Here is a 22,749-nt window from a genome sequence, read left to right on the forward strand (position 1 = left end):
TATTCCAAAATGAAGACCTATTATGTAGCAAATTTTCTTTTTACCACCTCTTACAGAAATTCAGAACTGGGTAGTGAAACAACCGCTTGTGTTGTCATCATAGCAACCAGGGGAAGTAGCCTAATCCTCACCTCCAGGAAACCTCCTTTACCCCATTCCTGCCACTGCAGGTGGGGAGGCTTTGGAGTGAAGGTTCTCTGTTGGGGTGAATATAGAGCAGTCTGATAAGGCTCTGTTCAGAGAGGCAGGGGGAGGGTAATGGGATTCTGAGTGCTCTAGCTGCTGCATCAGTGCTTCTAGCACGTGCGCCCTGACTGCCGTACCCACTGGAGGGAGACAGCAGGTCACCTTCCCTGCCTCTGACTGCCTGACGGATTGAGTTTGAATCCTGGCTGTACCATTTCAATGGCTACATAACCATGAGTAGGATACAGAACCATTCTATGCTTCTGTAAAATAGGCTTGTAAATAACTGCTCAGCACTGTTTTAAGGCTAATTAAGTGCTAGCTATTGGTATTATTATTATCATCATAGTTGCTATGATTACCGTAACATCTGAAAAACCCTGCTACAAGCTAAGTCATTTACTTAAATATAGCAAAAATATTCCTTTAATACAGTTTTATATTTGACTTACTGCTTTGTCTGTTAGTATTATAAACAAACATAACTGTCTGCCCCAGTAATATTTTCTAACATAGAGCTTTCTAGAATATTTACTTAATAATATCATACTTTCCTTACCATTCTTAGTTTAGAAACTAAAAGTTTATTAGTAATATTTTGTGGAATTCTTGCATTTGAGGAGAATAAGGTATTTGCAGCAATCACTTAGTTGCCAACAGCAATTTTAGGTACTGTGGTCATACTGTTTTGTGAAGGACAACTTTATATTTGTATTTGATCACACATGCAGCATGCTTGTTTACCTTCCTTTTGAATCTTTTCCTTGGACAGATGGCTCTCCATGGGATGATAGGCTCATAATATTTTGTCCATGATTTTAAGAATGATTTCTCCTAAATATAGAGAAAGGTGTGAAATAAACTTTCATATATTAGGAAGATAGGGTAGCATTTATGTACTACTATATCCAAGTAAAATCGTAATTTTTATTGCTGAAAGAGTGTTCTGTACCTTAGCGTTGAATTTTTTTTTCTTGTAAGAGCAGGCCATATTTGTTATTTAACCAGCTAGTAGCTTCCAGAAACTATCATTTAAAATTTTTCCCTTGTGAATACAGGAGAGAGGGCAAAGGGCTAGACCCACTTCATTTAATCTTTGCTTGGTCCCAGTTCCAAGGACCCCAAGCTCTTCTTGCTTGTTACTCTTTGCCCACCTCCATCCTGTTTTCCAGGACTCAGGATTTTCTTTTATATATCCTTGGTGGTATGAAACTGGAAGTTAGTCCTCATTTTCAACAGGAATATTGTAACCTGGTGTATTAGTTTCCTGTTGCTGCTATAATAAATTACCAACAAACTTAATTCTACTAAAAAATACACACAAATTTATTATCTTATAGTTTTGGGGGTCAGAAGTTCAAGATCATTTTCACTGGATTAACAAAATAGTGGTAGGGCTGGTTCCTTCTGGCGGCTCTGAGGGGAGAATCATTTCTTTGCCTTTTTCTTTTCTAGAGATGACCTGCATTCCTTGGCCCTTTGGCCCCTTCCTTGTATATCCCATCCACTTGGTTCTGTTGTCACATAGTCTTCTTCTCTGTTGGATCGTCCCTCTAATAAGGACCCTTGTAAATACATTGGGCCCACCTAGACAGCCCCGAATGAGCTCCCCATACCGTGAGCTGTAATTTAATCACATCTACAAAGTCTTTTCTGCCATATAAGGTAGCATTCATAGGTTTTGGAATTAGGACATGGACATCTTGGGGTCATCATGCTCCCTATCATACCTGGAAATCTGATTTTTAAATTTCCAGTGGAAAAATGGATCTATCTGTCTTCACCTTTCCTGCCTAGGCTATCAACTTGAAGCTATCTACTTCGTCTTCCTGCTTTGAGCCTTCACCCGTTAAGTTCTTTCTCGACCTGGCAACTAGAAGTAGGTATTAAAAGAAAATTTGACCATGTTAAACCTTTTCCATCAACTGCACAAAAAGCTCCAAGCTCCTTGTAATGACTAAAAGACAACCCACTCCCCACTATGACTTGAGTTTTATCTACTTTTCTAACTTCATATAATTGCATTTTAGAGATGCACTTTACTGTGTAGCTTCTAGTGGTAGTGGCCTGTATATCTTGAAAATAACATTATTTCCCGTGTATCTGTGTCTTTATTACTGAAAAGGATTTCCCTGCTTCCTTTGCCCTTTAAAAAATTTGTTTGTTTTTGATGTTGTTATTGTTCTGAATTTTTCTAATAAACACGTAACTTCCTGTGGAATAGTGTTTACACCCAAAGCTATTAAAAGGATTTCTAGCATATTCACTGATAACCCTAGAACCTAGAAGAGGTAACTATTAACAAGAGTTTCTTTTTAGAATTTTATATATTTTTATATTTCACTGATTATTCTTTGTATATAATTCAGAATATTCTTTTGTGTTTAATAATGCAAGAAACATTTTCTTGTATTTAAAAAATTATTTATGGCTATTAGTATTCTAATACATAACTGTACTTTTAATTGTTAATGTGTTCCCTCAGTTTAATATTATATTGATTAGCTAATATAATGTTTTGAATAGTATTGTTTAGATATTTACATTGCTTAGCTGTGGAAATAGTTTAAATTTTTTTGTTTACTATATTTCTGTTTTTCTCCTTACACTAAATTTTTTTTTTTTTTTTGAGACAGAGTCTCACCCTGTCACCCAGGCTGGAGTGCAGTGATGCAATCTCAGCTCACTGTAACGTCCACCTCCTGGGTTTCAGTGATTCTTGTGCCTCAGCCTCCTGAGTAGCTGGGACTACAGGCACGCACCACCATGCTGGCTAATTTTTGTATTTTTAGTAGAGACAGGATTTTGCCATGTTTGCCAGGCTGGTCTTGAACTCCTTACCTCGCGTGATCTGCCTGCCTTGGCCTCCCAAAGTGCTAGGATTACAGGCATGAGCCACCACACCTGGCCTCCTTACACTAAATTTCTAGAAGTAGGAATCATTGGATTGAAAGACAGAGACTATTTCTAAGTTAGTTTTTTCTGATTATAAAATTATAAATGCTAGATATAAGAAATGTATAAAGTATGAAAAATAATTATAATGCTGCCACCTAACGATAGGTATTGCTAATATTTTGGTAAGTCATCAAGTTATTTTTCTCTTCTTTCTTGCCATCTTTTATAGATGATTTTAATATTCTTTTAGTATTTACATAGAAAAGAATAGATGACTTATTATAGTCTAATTGAAATTATTACTTTTGTGTTTTTTTGTGTTGTCATTTATATTTTCTTATATATTTACCCCTCTTTGTGCTCTTCATTTTTCCCTGCAGTCTCATGTTTCCCTCTAATATTATTTTCTTTCTGTCTGAAGACTTTAACATTTCTTTCAGTACAAGTTTGCTGGTAACCCATACACTCAGTTTTTGTTTCTCTGAAGGCATTTTTATCACTTTCTAAGGAAATTTTTACTGGATATAGATTTTTAGACTGGCAGTATTTTTTTGATTCCTCACCACCTCAAATATATAATTCCATTTTCTCCTGGCTTCCTTAATTGTTTTGATATGTCAGCTGATGATCTTATTGTTGCTTCTTTGAACAGTGTAATCTTATTTTTACTGACTGCTTCTCAGATTTTGCCTTTTCATAGGGGATTTAACATGACACACCAGGTGTATTTTCTCCATTTGGGGATCACAGAGTTTTTTTGTATCTGTGGGTTCGTCCCTTTCCTTAGTTTTGGAAAATTCTCAGCTATTCAGGTAATTATATTGTGCTATTTTCTCTTTTATTTCCATCTACACATATCCTATTTCACATATTAGATCTTTTCACTGAGTTGCCTGTGTCCCTAACGTTCTTTTCTATATTGCGTATTCTTTTTTTCACCACTTCTGTTTGTATATTTTTTATTGACCTCTCTTTTGCTGAGTTAAATATATTTATTCTGCTATTGTTAAAGACATCTTTGGAGTTTTTAATTGTAAATATTTATCCTTTTATAATTTCATTTGATTATTTTGTAATATGTTAATTTCTATGGTAAAATTCTCTACTTTGTCCTCTACTTGATTCATGTTTTTCTCTTTCCTTGGCCATATTAATTATAATTTTAAACTCATGTCAGTTAACAATATCTGGGTCATGTATGGTTCTAGTTTCTTTTTTTCTTGGTGTTTAGTCACATGGCTCTGTCTTTTGTGATGCCTCTTAATTTCATATTGAGTACTAGACAATTGTGCATAAAATTTAGAAAGACTCTAGAAAATATCTTCTTCTAGATAGATATTGTTCCAATCAAGGACTGTGTTAAATTGAGACTGATTTGTTCAACCTGTTGTTTACCTGGCTTTCTAAGTAATTTTTCAACTAACAGCCTGCTTATATTCTGTAGGCCCTATCCCCTGGTGGGTTCTGGAATGTCCATGAGATGTCTCTGCTCTACTTTTCAGAAGCTTTCTGTTTAGGTTTCAAGCTTCCCTTTCTGCGCAGCCTCAGTATTTGGCCCTTGTAATGAAAAAATCACCTGTGTACCTGAAGCCTCCCAAAGTCTCCACAAAAATGCTCTTTTGACCTCTTTGTTCCCTAGTGATTTCTTCCAGACTTTCCACTAGGTTTTGCATGGAACTCACAGCCTCTCCCTTGCTGAGAATTGGCATGCCCCAGAGTGAAAATGACTGCAGAAGGCTGGTCACTTTTCTGAAGTTTTTTCCTCTCTTCAGCAGTTTTTCTGTTGCCCTCAGGCAAATGATTATTATTTTTTATCTGGCTTTTCTAGTTGGCTAGTAGAAGTGAGAGCTCTTGTTTGTTGACAGCTACTCTGTTTCCCCTGGAAGTGGAAACATAATTTATTTCTCAACTTCAATTTGACAAAAATAAAATGCTCACCTGTTTTTTATATGAGTGTTTATATTTCTGTTGATTTATAAGAGCACTTTACAAGTTTTACTAATTTTTTTTTTTTTTTAGTTTTTGTTCTTTAATCTTATTTTTAAGATAGAAAAATTTTTAGGTTTTTGTTACCAAATCTAACAAGATTTTTACCTTTTACTTCATTGTATTTTTCAGTTAGGCTACAAAGACCTTTTGTACCACAGATTATAAATTTATTTTTTCTACTAACTTTGTATCTTTTTTATGTTTCAAAATTTACGTTTATCTGGAATCAGTGTTGACATATTGTTTTAATGCATCTAGTAACCATTTGTCTTGCTCATCTATTATTAAGGATATATGCATATTATAGAATTGTTTTGCCCAGCTCATGATCATTTTCCTTCCCTTACCTTTCTTCCAAGAAATGGAATTCAGTGGGATTTTGGTTGGCACTGCATAAGACTTATGAATTAATTTTGGAAGAGTTGTGCTTTTGCATTATTTTAGTTTTCTTATTTAGAAAGATATGTCTCTCCATTCGTTTTTATGTTCTACTAAATGACATTTTTTCATTTTCTGCATATATTATACATTCTGCTCATTTTGTATAAAATTAATTTTCTATTTTGATTGGTCTCCTGAAGATTCTTAATCTTCCTAACTGCCGTGTATGTGTGTGTGTGTGTGTGTCTGTGTGTGTGTCTGCAGGCGTACGTATGCATCCCATGACATGCTATTGCATACCTTTGTCTTATTGCCTACCCTGTTATATTGAACTTACCAGTTTGTTTCTGTGCCTCCCCCTCCTAAACCGTAGGTGCTTTGTTGACTGGGATTATGTATTCACATTCATAAGTTTATAACTACACATACCATACAGCATCTTTCTCTCCTTTCTTTGCTTGCTTTTTAATTTAGCCGTAAGCCATGTGGTTACTTTGAATGTGTATTCTCACCACTACCATGTTATCAGAACTCTTGTTTCAAGATATCTGTATTATCACGTCGTTAATTTCCTTTATTTAGATTTATACATGCCTTACACAAAGAAAGGATTTATGACAGCTCATTGACCTGGGTTTGTTAAATCATTTACTGTACTACCCAGTGTGATGATGTGCCAGGGTCCTTGGTCAGGATATCATGAGGGTCTTGTAAGGGAAAGGAGAGAAGTGAGTTGTTATTGAGATTCTTTTTTGTGCCTGGTCTGAGCTAGGTGGTTTTCTAAACATTTTATAATTTAACATTAACAATAATCTTGTTTCCCGATTTTATAGATGAGGATATTAAGTCTTGGGGAAGTGAAATAACTTGTCCAAAGCCTCTGAAACTCTAAGTGACATGGTGGGGATTTGAGTTTGAATGTGTCTGACTCAAGAGCCCAGGAATCACACAATTGTGATTTTTGAAGATCTAGTATAACTCAAAAAGACACTCTTAGTTTTTAATGTCTTGAATTTTTTCCTGTCAATATGGCAAGCAAAACCTAGAAAACAAAATGGAATATATCAAAAGAACTTCAGATCTAGATATTGCAACTTTTGTTAACATGTGAATTCATATGTTTCCATATTCAGAATACTGTATAAAGCTTAATATTTTTCTTTAGGTTATATTCCACTAATGAGGCTACTTAGAGAAGGTGAATGCATTCTTGTTTGAAATGATTTTTTTAATATGTTGTCATTGATTAAGAGTCAGACAAAATGAGCTCTAGTTTTTGCTTTATTCTTAACTTTCTTTGTAATATTGAATGTGCCATTTGCCCCATCTTTACAAAGGGACTAATTATATAATTTACATTTTTGAAGAATTGAAAAGCACTTTTTAAGGAATTGAAATAATCAAAATGGAACTGCTCTGATAAAACTATAAAGCCCCACATTAGTAGATACTATTTACAAGTAATAAATTCTCCTAGTGGTATTTTTCTGCACTGATGATTCATTAACTATTGAACATTATTCTGTGCTAGGTACCTATGGTAAGCACATGAAATTACAGTTATTTTTCATATGCCTTTTGGTGTTTGCTTAACTGATTTTAAAGTGCACTTACAAAGAACTTGAAAAAATACGTATTTTTTAAATCTTCATTACACAATCATAAAAATATGTAAGTTGCTTTTAAAATGTTTCCTCAAATGTTGTTTTTGCTTACTTCATGCAGTGAGGTTATAAGATGAACTCCTTAGTATATATTGCAAGTTTTTTTCTGTTCCAGTGTTCCAGTATATAAATCTTCTTTCACAAATATAATATATGTGAAATGTAAATAGCTTATTGCTTATCTGAGCTTCCTGAGGAGAGAGGCTCTCTGGGGATATTGGCCTTGCTGAGGAGAAAGTTCTTCACATTTGAATTTGGATGGAACTAAGGGAATCTCCACAGGAAACTTCAGCTGTCACAACTGTCGCAAAGATCCTTATATGCCTGGCCTGTGAGTGAAGTAGTTAAGAAGATGGGTGTGGAGGTGAAATTGCATTCTAAGGCCTATTGTGGCACTTTTTAGCTGGGCCAGTCTTGGCAACATTCCTGCTCTTGTTGAACCTCAGTTTCCCTATATGTCCAGTGAGAAGGATGAAAGGTTGCCTCACACGGGGTTGCCCATGCAGGTCTGAGGACCAGCCCCGGCATGCAGGATGCACTCTGAATGAAGGTCCGTCTGACCAAGGGGTATGTTCCTTCCACTTTGTACTGCAGCCAGTCCTAGAAGGAAGCCTGTGTGGTCCTAGTGTGTTGTTCACATTTTAGTGGGCACTGATTAGATTTACCTCAAAGAGAAAACTCAGTATTCCATAGTTGTCTTTTTAAACATGATATGAATTACTTCTATGAAAGGGGTGAAGGAATTTTTAGTATACTCATCCTCGGTAGAATCTTCAAGGACAGCCACGTTTACACTGGAATTCTTCCATAAAGTGATTCCCAGTTTGATAGGAGCGTACAGATGTTCTTTCATTTTTCTCCATTCCTTTTTCTCCAGCCAAAGTAGATTATCTTCTGCCCTCTAGTTTGATTGGCAGGTAACATATGAGTGCTTTTTCTTCATGAGGTGAGAGTTATTCCTTGTATATGGAGAACTGAGATAATTTCTCATAACCCTGAATTGTGGGGGCCCAATGTCCCAGTGAGAACTAGGAGGCTGGACGTGACTTGGTGACAGATGATATGTAAGAAGCTAATGCTGATGTGGTGGAAATTGGAGAAGAAAAAAAAAGCACTGACCTTCCAGCTGAAATTGAAATTAACCCTCCCCATTCTGAAGATATAAACATAATTCTTTTGTTAATGTGGATCAAATATTGTTAATTTTCAGTAAGTGAGTATGATATTATGATATACTGAAACCTGTTGGTTTCATTCACAACTAGAGGGCCTGAAAGGACTCATGTTTGGGGTATTGGCAGTGTAACAAATGTTTGACTACCAAATGTGATGACAATGAAAATTAGGTTATTTATGATTGTGTACTTACTTCCAAAGGAAATATCTGTATATGATCATCCTTTCTCTGTACTCTTCTTAAAATGTGCATAGATAGGGGTTCGTGTGTCAGATAAATCTGTTCTGTGATGCACATAAAAAACATGTGAATCTCTAATTATGTTAAAAATTATTTTCTTAGTGCAGCATTATACTCATTATATACTCTACACATTTAGTTTTTGAATAGATTCCTGGCATGATAATTACATAATCATTCAGTACAGTAGAAACATCATTATGGTCAAATACTAATTAGCTACTAAAATGAAAATAGAACCTAGTTCACAGCTTATTATAAAAAGTGATTTAATAGTGTGCAAAACCAAATATATGGTTAAAATTATTGTTTGCATTAAGTATGAGTACTTTTTTTCATAGAAGGAATTAGTGTTCTGGATGCTTATTATCTAATTTATTGCTTGGGCACACATTATAGTATCACAGTCTTCATGACCTTTGGCTGTAGTGGAGCACCCAAAGAACATGCCAGTAAGGATTCTAGATTTAGTGTGCCTAGGTATGCCTCAGGGCTACTACAGAATTAGGAGATTGGCCAAAGTTTTCAGGCACCATTTTCTCAAGTTCTTTAAATACTGGCTGTGTAAGCCTCTGGGAACATGGGTTTCAGTAGTAAATCACTCATTTCTGGGGTTCTGGTTTGAACGTCTTTGGTGCAGAGAATGAGTGATCCACCACTGTTTTTCTTCCCCAGTGCACCTTAGAAATATAGGACAGTCCCATTGGTGATAATGAATCCTGGCCGTTTCAGTTCGCCAGGCGTATTTGTGAATGGGGAACAGTTAGGCGAAATGTAATCTCTGGTAGGAGGGCTGTGGGAGGCTGCAAATAGATTGACAAATCTCTGAGGTAAGTCTGTTGAGCATACCTCTCAAGAGGGCATCACCCTCCCTCGCCTTGATAATTGCTTCTGTATGTAAAATGGGATTTTATCTAAGTAGTAGGAGGATTCATTGCTCTTTGTAATATGTTTGTGACTATGTGGTTTCATCTGTTCATCTCTTGTATACATATGGAATCTCAGTGAACATAAGTAATACAAGTTAGGTCCTGTTATCCTGATGCATACTGTAAGTCTAATAGGAATTAGAGACATTCTTAATGTCATTATCACCTTTGGTATCTCAGAATGTTGCTTTAACATAAATACTTCTGATGAACAATTTGTAAGTCTAGTGTCACGGATTTTGTGTTATATCCTCTTTCTTTTTCTTCATTTTTCCTGTTGTCTTTTTTCCTTTTAGTTTTGGCCCCTGTAGGTATTTATTTTATTTCTTAATGAACAGTTTGTAATGCAATTAAAGCAAAAATATATCGAACACACATACAGGATGGAAGAATACTGGTAAGCTTGGTGCTACCTAATCTATAGCTACAATGTGTTGGGGAAGAGGTGGTTGTTATCCAACTATTCAGTGTGTTCCTGCAGTTACAAAATTGTATAGGAAAACAAAAATATTTCAGATCATGAAAATATGCACTAGTGAATCAGTGAGTTGTATTATTAGTCCAACTTCCTCTTTGAAATACTCTTTATTTGAAGACCATATGATGCAAATTGATTATAAATTATAAAATCATAAACCTTGCAGAGGATGCAGATTTCATGAAGTCTGCAGTGTGATGGTCTAGAACGTCTCTACTCACCGCAAAGCCATGAAAGAATGACAATCTGGCAGAGTTATGCTAGTAAGAAAATCAAGGCTGTTGGGTACCTCAACTGAGAATTATTTGAATATCAGAACTGGGAGAGGATTTTAGGAAAAATAAAGTCCTTAAATATTTTTTCAAATATAGTTTATTAATAAAACCATCATGTAAAAATTAAATGTTATGTGAAGGATATCATAATATGCTGGTATAAAATATTGGAAAAATTGTGTCCCAAATTTCAGTTCATTTATGTTTTTGTTCATACCAAAAGTTGCGCGTAGTTGCAAATATTGCCTAAACTTATTTTAATAGTTTGCATTTTGCTTTTTCTACCTAATCCCAATCAATTTTTTTTTCACCATTAGTTACTATAAACATTTGGGGCCCTGTTACAAGTGGATTCGCTTCAAGTGACCTTTTTTAGAATCAACTGTCTTTAATAATAAAGTCCCATTGTATATAAAATATATGTGTGAATTATGTGATTTTCCATATATAGCCATACATTCTTAGTGGTCTAAAATGAATATTAGATTTTTAACTGGAACTAATTGTGACGAAATTGCAAACAAATTGTGAATTTTTTTTATTCTGTGAGATTAGGTAGAAATCAGGGTATTAGTTGTATGGAGCTGATTCTTTTAAACAGATGAATAAAACCATATTTATATAAGTCTTTCTGGGATACAGAAAAGCTTTATTACACATCTATGAATATCTTCCATTTGTAAAGCATTAATTCTTTAGAAAGGGCTTCTGAATCATTATTTAATTACCCTTTGTACTGTGTGATATTTGTTGTGATGAAATTGCCTGTTCTCTGAAAGTTCTCACAGAATGTTCCTGTTAATTCTTCTCCATGAGTTGACTCTATGACTGTCCATGAACTGAAGTATTATGAAGGTTTTGAAAAAAATTAGCCAGATGTAGTGGTGTGCACTACACCTGCTACTCCCAGCTACTCAGGAGACTGAGGTGGGAGGATTGCTTGAGCCCAGGAGGTTGAGACTGCAGTGAGCTATAATCTCGCCACTGCACTCCAGCCTGGGTGACAGAGTGAGATGCTATCTCAAAAATACATATGTATATGTATATGTATATGTTTATGTATATGTATATGTATATGAAAGAAGTAAAAATATTTTGAGATCCCAATAATGAAGCAGCTGTTTTTGCAGGTACCTTGTGGTCTATAATCCTTTAGAACAAGACCGAATCTCGTTGGTCTCAGTCTATGTGAGTTCCCCCACAGTGCAAGTGTTCTCTGCTTCAGGAAAACCTGTGGAAGTTCAAGTCAGTGCAGTTTGGGATACAGCAAATACTATTTCAGAAACAGCCTATGAGGTATGTTGTAGCCATAGAACTTAAGGAGGCATTGTAAAACAAACCTAGCCAGTATATAATTTGTGTATGTACAGTAGCCCCCATTTAGCCATCATGTTGGTGTATGTGAGGTGATGAAAGTTGTAAATACCAGAGAGTTTAACTGGTTGGTTAAATGACACTAAAGGAAAAATGATCCTGTGTTCCCTAAAATGTTAATTTCTTTGTTAGTATATATATTGTATCTTATTATATGTTGTTCATATGTATATTGTATATCTTTGTAAGGATGTATACTGTTTATTCTAAGGTAATGCAGTAATTATTACTCATAACATTTTGAATGTTTTGCTCTAAGTGAATTTAATGATAATTATGCATATCGAAAGTGAGATAAATATCACCCTTAGTAACTTTGGATAGTTTTAGGTTTTCATTGCAAAGGTGACATAACACACCATGGAAGAGAAATGCCCTAAAATAATTAAGATGCTTCTTTTGTGAGATATAATTGTGGAAAATCTGTACTCAAGTAATAGGTATTTTTTGTGCCAAAGTTTCTTAAAATAAGCAATATTAAACTGATCAGTGTACCACTAGAAAGGTTAGACTTTTAAAATCTGGAATGTAATTTAAACGGCGCTTCTGGAGATAACAGCCATAAACTAGGAACTCTAATAACTGTTTCTACTTGATAGAAGCTATTGCTAGCTACTTTTATTATTATTTTTGAAACAGAATTTCACTCTTGTTGCCCAGGCTGGAGTGCAATGGCGCGATCTCGGCGCACCGCAACCTCTGTCTCCCGGGTTCAAGTGATTCTCCTGCCTCAGCCTCCTGTAACTGGGATTACAGGCATGTGCCACCACGCCTGGCTAATTTTGTATTTTTAGTAGAGATGGGGTTTCACCATGTTGGTTGGGCTGGTCTCAAACTCCTGACCCCGTGATCCACCTTCTAGCTACTCTTAAATATGCATAATCTTTTAGATAGAAAGGTAAACTATAATAAAAATTTTGGTCAGATTTTACAGGAGGGTTTCCATCTAGAAAATGGAACAGCAACAGCTCCTGAAAAGCAAGGGTCATGTCTTAAACTGTGTGCATCCCCCATGCTCTGTTCAGTGTCTGCTGAACCTCAAGCATTTGATGGCTAATGCTAACTTGTTTAATATTTATATTATGTTTATCATTTTTATTAACCGAAATATCATAATATTGCAAAAAATTTAATAATTAGGAAATGGCATTGTTGTAAAGCCCTTACATTCATGGAAAATTTCCTTCTCTAGGCATTCTAGAGTACAGCCAAACAATTGAGAATGATCATACAAGTTCACATATTGGATAAAAACATTAATGCTTTTTATAGGCCTACCAACTTTAGGTTATTAGGTTCTCTGGATAAACTGAGACGTGTATGGTTTACCCATAAGATATCAAACATTTATAGAATATTGTTATACAGCCATCCCTTGGTATCTGTAGAGGACTGGTCCCAGGACCCTCTGGCGATAACAAAATCTGTGGATGCCCAAGTCCTTTATATAAAATGGCATAGTACAGATGATCCCTGACTTACAATGGCTCAACCTAGCTTTTTCAATTTTATGATAGTGTGAAAGTAATGTGCATTCAGTAGCAACCGTACTTCAAGTACCCATACAACTATTCTATTTTTCGCTTTCAGTATAGTATATAGTAAATTACATAAGCTATTTATATTTAGTATAAAATATGATTTGTGTTAGGTGATTCTGCCCAACTGTGGGCTAATTTAAGTGTTCTGAGTACATGGAAGGTAGACTAGGCTAAGCTATGATTTTGAATAGGTTAGGTGTATTAAACACCTTTTTGACCACGATATTTTCAAATTCTGATTGGACATAACCCAATCATGAGTTGAGGAGCATCTGCATTTGCATATAACCTACACACATCCTCTTGTGTATTTTAAATCATCTCTAAATTACTTGTAACATCTGATACAATGTAAATGCTATGTAAATAGTTATTATGCTATAGTTTTTATTTGTATTTTTTTTTCAAACATTTTTTATCTGTAGTTGGTTGAAACTGTGGACATGGAACCTGTGGATATGGAGGGCCAACTGGATTCTCTTTTTAAAAAATATGATAGTTTGTTGGTTTTACCAAAAATATAAATGGTTTGCCTCTCAGTAGATAACATTTATCTTTAATAAATTCCCTTCCCTATCTTTTAAAGATCTCTTTTCGAGCACATATACCACCATTGGGACTGAAAGTGTATAAGATTTTGGAATCAGCAAGTTCAAATTCACATTTAGCTGATTATGTCTTGTATAACAATAAAGTAGAAGATAGAGGAATTTTCACCATAAAGAATATGATAAATACTGAAGAAGGTATAACACTAGAGAACTCCTTTGTTTTACTTCGGTTTGATCAAACTGGACTTATGAAGGTATGTTCTGAATAGTTCTAAAATTCATAGAATGCTTATCATTTTTGCTACAATGCGTGTAGATTAATTAGGCAAAAGGGGAAAAAAGTCTTAAGTAGAGCTGTATCAAATACTCTTGAGTAAAAGGATGCATGAGCTTTTTGTACCTTCATTGACCACTTGCTGCTCACATGTATAGTCTGTGGGTGGCACTGCTCCATGGGTTGTGTGTCACTGGTCCACAAGATAAGTACAGAAATTATTTTTTTAAATTGTCATATACATAGAACCAGATGCAACATACTTAACATCTTAGTGGTGAGTTGCTTATTATTTTGTTTTTAATCTTTAGCAAATGATGACTAAAGAAGATGGTAAACACCATGAAGTAAATGTGCAATTTTCATGGTACGGAACCACAATTAAAAGAGACAAAAGTGGTGCCTACCTCTTCTTACCTGATGGTAATGCCAAGGTAAGTGGTACTGATGAGATGACAAATGGAATAAACACTTATTGGAAGAATATTGAGGAAAAAGATAAGTGAGTGTCATTATTTTATCATCTGTTGATTTATTAGGGATAGATGAACTTTTGGTTGTAGTATTATCTATCACCTTATTGATACTTAGCAATTTGTAGTCGAAAGTTAGATAAATGGTTGGGTGCAGTGGCTCACACCTGTAATCCCAGCATTTTGGGAGGCCAAAGAGGGTAGGTTGCTTGAGCTTAGGAGTTCAAGACCAGCCTGGGCAACATGGCAGAACCCCTTTTCTACAAAAAATACAAAAATTAGGCATGGTGGCCTGCATCTACAGTCCCAGTTACTCAGGAAGGCTGAGGTGGGAGGATGGCTTGAGCCCGGAAGGCAGTTGCAATGAGCCAAGATCACGCCACTGCACTCCAGCCTGGGTTGACGGAGCAAGACCCTGTTAGATAAATGGTTTTGTAGAGTTGGAATTTGTTAAGATGCTACAATGAACAGTGTTCAATTAGGATAAACAATGAACATGGGAAGAAACTAGATTTTACGTAGAGTTAGGAAGCTTTATATGTATGCATTTTATACAGACACAAAACCTCTAGCCGTATGGGAAAAATAGATTTTCCACTGTACCATTTTTCTCCTTAACTTTCAGCCCTTTAAAAAACAAATCTTTCTCACTCTTGACTATAAAGGTAGTAATACGCAAACTCTGGCACATTTTGAAAATGCCAGAAACTGAAGAAAACACTAAAATTTACCAACAGGTGCACAATCCCATGAAAACCATTGCCAACATTTGGATGTATTTCTTATTGTGTTTTATTTTATTCATATCCTTCTCTCCCCATTCTCAAGTCTTGACTTATTGCATGTACATATTTTGTTTTTCATTTGTGACAGTGCTTACAATCTGATGGTATGTTTTTTAAAAATCCAATTTTAATATATACTGCTGTGTTTAAGATGTTGCATATATTCTTTTTCTCCCGATTCTTCACTACCATAACATTGTAATAAGCTTTCTTTGTAGCATTCAAAAAGAATGCTACAATGCAATTCTGATTAATTTCTGAGAATAACTTTCTAGAAGTGTCATTTTGTATCAGTGTCTGAAGTCTTTTAAGGACTTTTGCTGTATACTGCTTATCTTCCCTCTAGAAAGACTAGGTAAATGTTCAATCCCACCAGCATTTTTTGAGAGTAACTCTAAAATCCCACTCCAAGCACTGAGAATTGGCCATATTAAAAGCTTTGCCTATAATAGTAAGTTAGTAGAAAAATATTTTTCTGTTAAGATTTTTGTGATTACTAGTAAGGTTGAACGTTTTTGTACTCTCATTTATCTTTCATATTTCTTTTGTGATTTTCCTATTTCTATTCTTTGACTGTTTTTCTGTTGGTGTGTCCTGATGATCTCTGAGCACTCTTTATATGTGGTAAAATTAATCCTTTTCCCTAAATGTTGTAAAATTTTTCTTATTGTGTCATTTAGTTTGTTAATTATTTTATTGTATTTCTCATTTATAGTGGTTCTAAATTTTTGTGTAGTCATTTCTTTTTTTTCTTTAGAGTTTCTTCCTTTGCTTTTATACCTTTATAGGTTTTCTATACCTCAAGGTCAGTGAAATATTCTCCTAATTATTGTCTTGTTAGCTAGGGACCTATCTCCTGAAAAAGTAACTTTTGTTCCACAAGTTATGAAACCTGCTAACTAAAAATCCAATACTGGATTTTAAGGGATTGTGTAGGCTACAGTAAGAACTCTAGGTTTTTTGTTTGTTTGTTTGTTTTTGGTTTTGGTTTTTTTTTTTTTTTGGCTGTTTGGGGTTTTTCTTCCTTTTTCTTCCTTTTTTTTTTAAGTCAGTGAAGAATTAAAGACAAACTATAACTCATATGAGGCATTCCAGGATAGGCAGTGAGTCCCAATTATGAGCTGTTTCAATGTTTTCTCATTCACCAGCTTTTGTCATTGGATATTTTATTTTGATTGACTGTATTTATACTTAAAAAAGTAGTATGAATTTCATGCATACATACCAATAACTAATTTATTTAAAACCATTTTATCTTTAAATAGCTCTAATGTCAGATAGAAAGATAAAACAATTGTCATTTTTACAGAGAGAAAATAAAAAACATCAGGGAAAGAGGCAATCTAGTGCATCAGAAAACGGCAAGAGCCCAGAACTCATCATCCCAGGTTCTCATCCCCTCCCTCACTTTCTAGCTATTTGGTAATTAGGTACAAGAAATTTGTAAACCATTAAGCATTTTAATAACTCCAGAAAATTTTCCCTAGCCAAAGAGGTAAATTTGGAAGAAAATTACACAATTCTGAAAATTTTTTTTTTTTTTTGGAGACGGAGTCTCACACTTTCACCCAGGCTGGAATGCAGTGGCGCGATCTCAGCTCACTGCAAGCTCCGCCTCCTGGGTTCATGTCATTTTCCTGCCTCAGCCTCCCGAGTAGCTGGGACTACAGGTGCCCGCCACCACGCCTGGCTAATTTTTTGTCTTTTTAGTAGAGATGGGGTTTCACCATGTTAGCCAGGATGGTCTCGATCTCCTGACCTTGTGATCCGCCCACCTCAGCCTCCCAAAGTGCTAGGGTTACAAGGCATGAGCCACGGCGCCTGGCCAAAAATCTTATACTATTTAAGTAGTTCATATTGCAAGCCTAACTTTCTATGCTATTGTTGAGCTAAGGTATCTAATACTTTAAAAATATAATTACTCATAAATGTTTTAAATTTGCTTCCACGTCACGTAAGTTATGTGCTTTATTACCGTTTTTTAAAATTTAAGTAAAAACTAAACTAGTGGTTTCCAAGTAGTTTTTTCAAGTTTGTGAATTTATATTCAGCTGGTTCTTTCAAGTAAAAGGGCAGAATGTTTTATAGTTTAGTAAACTGAGCTATGATTAAACTATGTTTCTGAATCCTGCTTTCAGTTTGCTTAGATGACTCCCTGTAGTCATCCTTGCCATCTGTCCCAAACCCTGAACATTAGGGGGCTGGGACCATGGTTATAATAATTATTTACCTGGGAAAATGTAACTTCTGTAGAATGATTGCTGTTTCTAATAAGTAACTATATGGACAAATAGAAGGATTTTAGTTAGAAATATGTATAGCTGGGAGGAATGCTTTCTAGACCAATGAAGTTGTAAACATTTTTATTTCCTATTTTCAGCATTTTTAAAAATAAAAAATAAGTTCAGTTTTTATCACATGCATATTGTGTTACCTTATAAGATCTGGTTTACACTTAAAATTGCAAATATCAGGTGATACATATTTTCTATTTTTGAAACCATAATAAACATATTCTTTTAAAAGTTTGGAAGCCAAAATATTTTTCTTAAATATATTATTTTCTTTTCAGCCTTATGTTTACACAACACCGCCCTTTGTCAGAGTGACACATGGAAGGATTTATTCGGAAGTGACTTGCTTTTTTGACCATGTTACTCATACAGTCCGACTATACCACATACAGGGTAAGAAAATAGGAATGCAGTTAATGAAACATATGTATGCTGGTTTTTGAATTCTTGCTTTTCTTATGCCATTCTTAATAAATTAACTGTTGGTTTTTGTAGATGATGTTTTTCTAAACTTGACATATTTTTAATATGATTTAAAATATGAAACTTACCCTTTGATAATAAAAATGATAAAACATTTCAATCCCTACATATACATGTTCCTCTGTATGTCTTCTCTTAATTGTTGCCATATTGGTCTTGAGCTCATTAACTGGTAACTTTATTTCTAACACCTGAAAACAATACAGTGTTTTGATTTTATGAAATGGAAATTATATTAAATACAACTTTCAGTTAATAGACCACACACATACATGGGGCCTGCTTCCTTAAATATAGCCTGTATCACTGGAATGTAACTTTAAGAGAAAAATGTTCTAAGCTAGTTCTGTTTGTTTACAGCTCTTTACCCAGTAGAGTATAAAACCTAGCAATTGTTTATCATTTTTAGAACAGTATTGAGCAGCATCTTTATGAACCCAAGTGGTAGGAAATAGGCTTTTGATCCTTTTGAGAACTTAACCCTGGGCAATGGAACTGATTCCATGGGGTCTGAGTGGAGCCGTGGTTTCCAAAGACTTGCACGTTTAGGTTGGTTGATTTAGAATTCATTGTTTTTAGAATGGTGTGCTTTTCCAACTACAGATTTAATCCTGATAACCAGGGTACTTACCATATTATCAACACTCTTAGAAAAAGACCTCATAAAAATGCCATTTAAATTTATCTTTGCTGTTAGCTAAGTTGAACAAATTAGAAAAGAAAAATACTCTTTCCCTGAATCTTCATACAGGTAAAAAATAAAGGATTTCACAAACTAAACATAAATGTATAGGCAGGCATGGTTTCTTTTTTAGGTATTGTGGGGAAGCAAAGGGATACTATGTTCAGGGAATTTCTTAAATAACAGAAGTTCAATTTTCTGATTTCATAGTTAAATTTAATTTTGCTTTTATGTAACTTTTTTATTAACTTCAAATTTCATTAGTATTTGCTTTTTGTTAGAATTTCAGGTATGGACAAACTTTCTCATGCAACGTCTTTAAGTAATAATATGATAGGTTTTTCAGAATAACCCATGATTCATAGGATGAATCAAGAAGTAAAAGTTCTCTGGCAGGTGGGAAAAATAATGCTAGACACTAATTTTGTATCCTAAATGTGACTTCTGAAGTTATCTGTGATCACTTTGCTACCTACAGGAAAACCTGTAGTTCTGAAATAATCTTTTATTGAGTTTCTCAAAACTTCCGGTAAGTCAGAAACTGGTTTTGATCATCTGTTTGTACTCTTGTGTAAGCCATTATTTAATACCCCTGAGAGCTCTAAGTTACATTTTCAGCTTTATAGCATTACCACACAGAAGATATGCTGATCTATTTTTAAGTTTGCTTTAAACTATTGTTTTTTAGTGGAAAAGTTTTTCCTGGAGTACAACATGGCACACACTTTGGCACAAACTTGTGTCATCAGGTTTGATTTACCATTGTTTTTTCATCAGTTATATTTAGAGATGGGCTATGTCTCAGAGGAAATGCTGTAGCAACTCTTCCTAAAATTCCAACTTCTCAATCAAGTATATTTGCATAATTGCTTTTGCTTTTATTTAATCATGTCACTGTATCTTCTGGGTTTTCCTTGGATTATCCAGGACCTCTAGTTCTCACGTCATAGGGCAGTTTGTGTAGACTAGATGGCCCTGTTCTGCTGCTGGTGGCTGTAGCTTAGCTTGCCAGAGTACTTAGTGCTTGACTTGGAAATTAATAGACTCTGACTTGCCTATTTACTTATTCGAGCAAACTACACTCATCAGAACTAAATGCTTGTCATTTTTCCTTTCCCCCTCTCTTCCTGTTTCTCTCTGGGCAGTGAACTGTCCAGTGGCTAATAGTGTTAAGCAGGAGCTTGGGCCACTGAGGTTTTGACTGGCTCCTGGCCTTCCAAAGGGGCTCTCAGTGTAGCCCATTTCTATTTGCTGGTCTTGCCTCCGCCTCTTTTCTCTTTTTTATTCTTTAGTTTTCTTTCTTTCTTTCCTTCCTTTTTTTTTTTTTTTTTTTGACAGAGTCTCGCTCTATTGCCCAGGCTGGAGTGCAGTGGAGCGATCTCAGCTCACTGCAACCTCTGCCCCCCTGGTTCAAGGATTCTCCTGCCTCAGCCTCCTAGGTAGCTGGGACTACAGGTGTACACCACCACGCCTGGCTAATTTTTGTATATTTAGTAGGGATGGGGTTTCGCCATGTTGGCCAGGCTGGTTTCGAACTCTTGACCTCAGGTAATCCACCCGCCTTGTCCTCCCAAAGTGCTGGTATTACAGGCATGAGCCACTGCACCTGGCTTGATTTTCTTTTTTCATGTGTTTCCTTTCTAGATTATTTGTCTTCTCTTCCTTGGTGTTCTCGGGCATATGAAAAAAATAATAAATGATGGATAAATAAGTGTAATGCAAACTTAGAGTGCCTCACTGATGAGTTTTACAGTGCCTCACTGATGAATTTTACAGTAGTTGCCTGGATTAAACGAGAAGCCGTCATGTATAAACTGGACGTAACATATAAATCTTTTTTTCTTTCTTTCTAGTCCAGATCATTTTTTTTTTTTCAACATGAAAGCAGTTGGTAGGAAATAGAGATACCAGAATCACCTGAAATGCTTTCTTCCAAACTATATACCTTCCCATGTTTTGTATTTGAGCTCCTCTTAACAAATCTCCCTCTGGGAAAAGATAAGCCCAGTTGTGGAGAGAGTCTTTCCTTAGTAATCTTCATGACTCACCTGTCTCTCCTGTTTTTCACACACCATTGCCTGAACACTCGGGTTGTCTCAATCCTGGCTTATTGGAGTTTTAATGAAATCACTAATCAAGGCCCATGATAGAGATACGAAGTCTTCAGGGTATTTGGCTCTATCAGCGTTCACGCTGCCTGAAAGGGTGATCAGTCTTCAGGGATCTGTTATTTAGTGCCAAGTCTTCTATATTAAGAAATACTGGAAAGTTGTTTAACATTCTAAACTTTGGCCTCCTGTAAATCAGACACCTGGATGATTGATCAAAATGCATAGACAAAATGTGGCTTTTCATTTTAGATGCAAAGAAAACATCAGCCGACTTCCATGCTGTTGTAGACTGGCTTTTAGCTAGTATTGCATAAAATAACAAAAAGTATTTATTCTTGAATTTAATTTACTAAACTAGTTTTGGATATATGCTACTTTTGCCCCCCTTAAACCAACCAGATGCAGTTATTTGGATGAGTATTAATGAATAGAGCCTATGTTGTTAGTACCAGATTTTCAATCCAGGAAGAAATGAGGGTTTGGGGAGAGAGACTATTAATGTTTTATGATTACATACTGTAATTGTATTAGGTTACTAAACCAGTTAATTATACAAAAGATTTTGTAATCTCAGCAACAAGGAATAAAGAAACAGAAAATGAGTTAGTATTAAAGATTGTCTTTGTTGGGTGTCCGTTTTTGTTCAACCTTACAAATCCAATTTAAAAACTAAACTAATGCATACCTGACAAAATATTCTTACATTTCTCAATCTCTACTTTAGTTGTTCTTTGACCCTTTTCTCCCCAAAGTAACTATTGCCCAAATTAAGCTTCAGGAGAAAACAAAATCAAGAACGAAAATCAAGCAACATTTCCAAAATTATATAAACTCTTTGGTTCTTAATGATTTTGAAACAGAGTTGAGAGGCCTTATTGTTCAACCTACTTTTGTTTTTGGTTTGGTATTTAACTTTTGTTTCTCTATTTGCGTTCTCTCCAGATTCTGAAAATGATCAGAAGTGCAGTTGAAGGGCTCTCTCTTTCTTAACATCTTTTAAACTAATAAGAGAACACTCTGTTTTCCTTTTCATTATCGTTCAGACATCGCATTCAAAAGGTTTCTAAAAATACTAAATTAGAAGAAATCTTGTGCTCACTAGCCTTAAAAGCTCTACAAGATCAGAGCAGTTGAGAATTTCTAATGAAGGCATGGCACGGTGGCTCACACCCGTAATTCCAGCACTTTGGGAGGCCAAAGCAGGCGGATCACGAGGTCAGGAGATCAAGACCATCCTGGCTAACAAGGTGAAACCCCATCTCTACTAAAAATACAAAAAGTCAGATGGGTGTGGTGGCACGTGCCTGTAATCCCAGCTATTCAGGAGACTGAGACAGGAGAATCGCTTGAACGGAGGAGGCGGAGGTTGCAATGAGCCGAAATAGCGCCACTGCGCTCCAGCCTGGGCGACAGAGCGAGACTCTGTCTCAAAAAAAAAAAAAAAAAGAAATTTCTAATGAAATATAATTTTTTGCCCATGTCAGGTTTAATAAATCCATTTTATAGCACCCATAATTTAATGAAATGCAATTTATTTCATTTGTAGAAAATAACATTCTTCTGGGGGAAAAGTTGAGGGAGGTGGGAATTAATTTTTATTGCAGTATAATCATCTTTCATTTAATTGAAGCTTTAAACATTACCATATAGGCTGCTACTTTAGCGTTTTTGGTTAATCTGTGATTAGAAGATAGAATATAATACAAACAGAAGCTCCTGTATCCTCTTGTGTTTTATTTAATACTGCACCTATAAGGAAAGTACATACCTTGCAATAATATAATACCAGTAAATGACATTGCTAACTGTGGCCTTATTTGTCTTCAGAGCTGTAACTATTGGACTTTAGTGTCCTAGTTTCTGATATCAACAGCTACTTTGAAGAATTAGGTCACTGTGGGTAACCAGTGTGTCGTGTACATTTCATTGGTGCAAGGACTGTGTTCTCCTAGGCAGGTGTTTGT

The 22,749-nt window shown here is 35.3% G+C and overlaps 1 protein-coding gene across 2 annotated transcripts in view; it reads left to right on the forward strand.

Moving 5' to 3' along the window:
- The window catches only part of MAN2A1 (mannosidase alpha class 2A member 1), a 179,050-nt gene that overhangs the window by 114,589 nt on the left and 41,712 nt on the right, over positions 1–22,749 (forward strand). For both annotated transcript variants that reach the window (XM_054487726.2, XM_054487727.1), the window contains 4 exons: positions 11,348–11,513; positions 13,719–13,937; positions 14,269–14,391; positions 17,788–17,902. In XM_054487726.2, the coding sequence (XP_054343701.1) occupies positions 11,348–11,513; positions 13,719–13,937; positions 14,269–14,391; positions 17,788–17,902 (623 nt within the window). The remainder of the gene's footprint in view (positions 1–11,347; positions 11,514–13,718; positions 13,938–14,268; positions 14,392–17,787; positions 17,903–22,749) is intronic.

This window comes from Pongo pygmaeus, chromosome 4, assembly GCF_028885625.2.
Source record: "Pongo pygmaeus isolate AG05252 chromosome 4, NHGRI_mPonPyg2-v2.0_pri, whole genome shotgun sequence".
NCBI classification, from domain to species: Eukaryota; Metazoa; Chordata; class Mammalia; order Primates; family Hominidae; genus Pongo; species Pongo pygmaeus.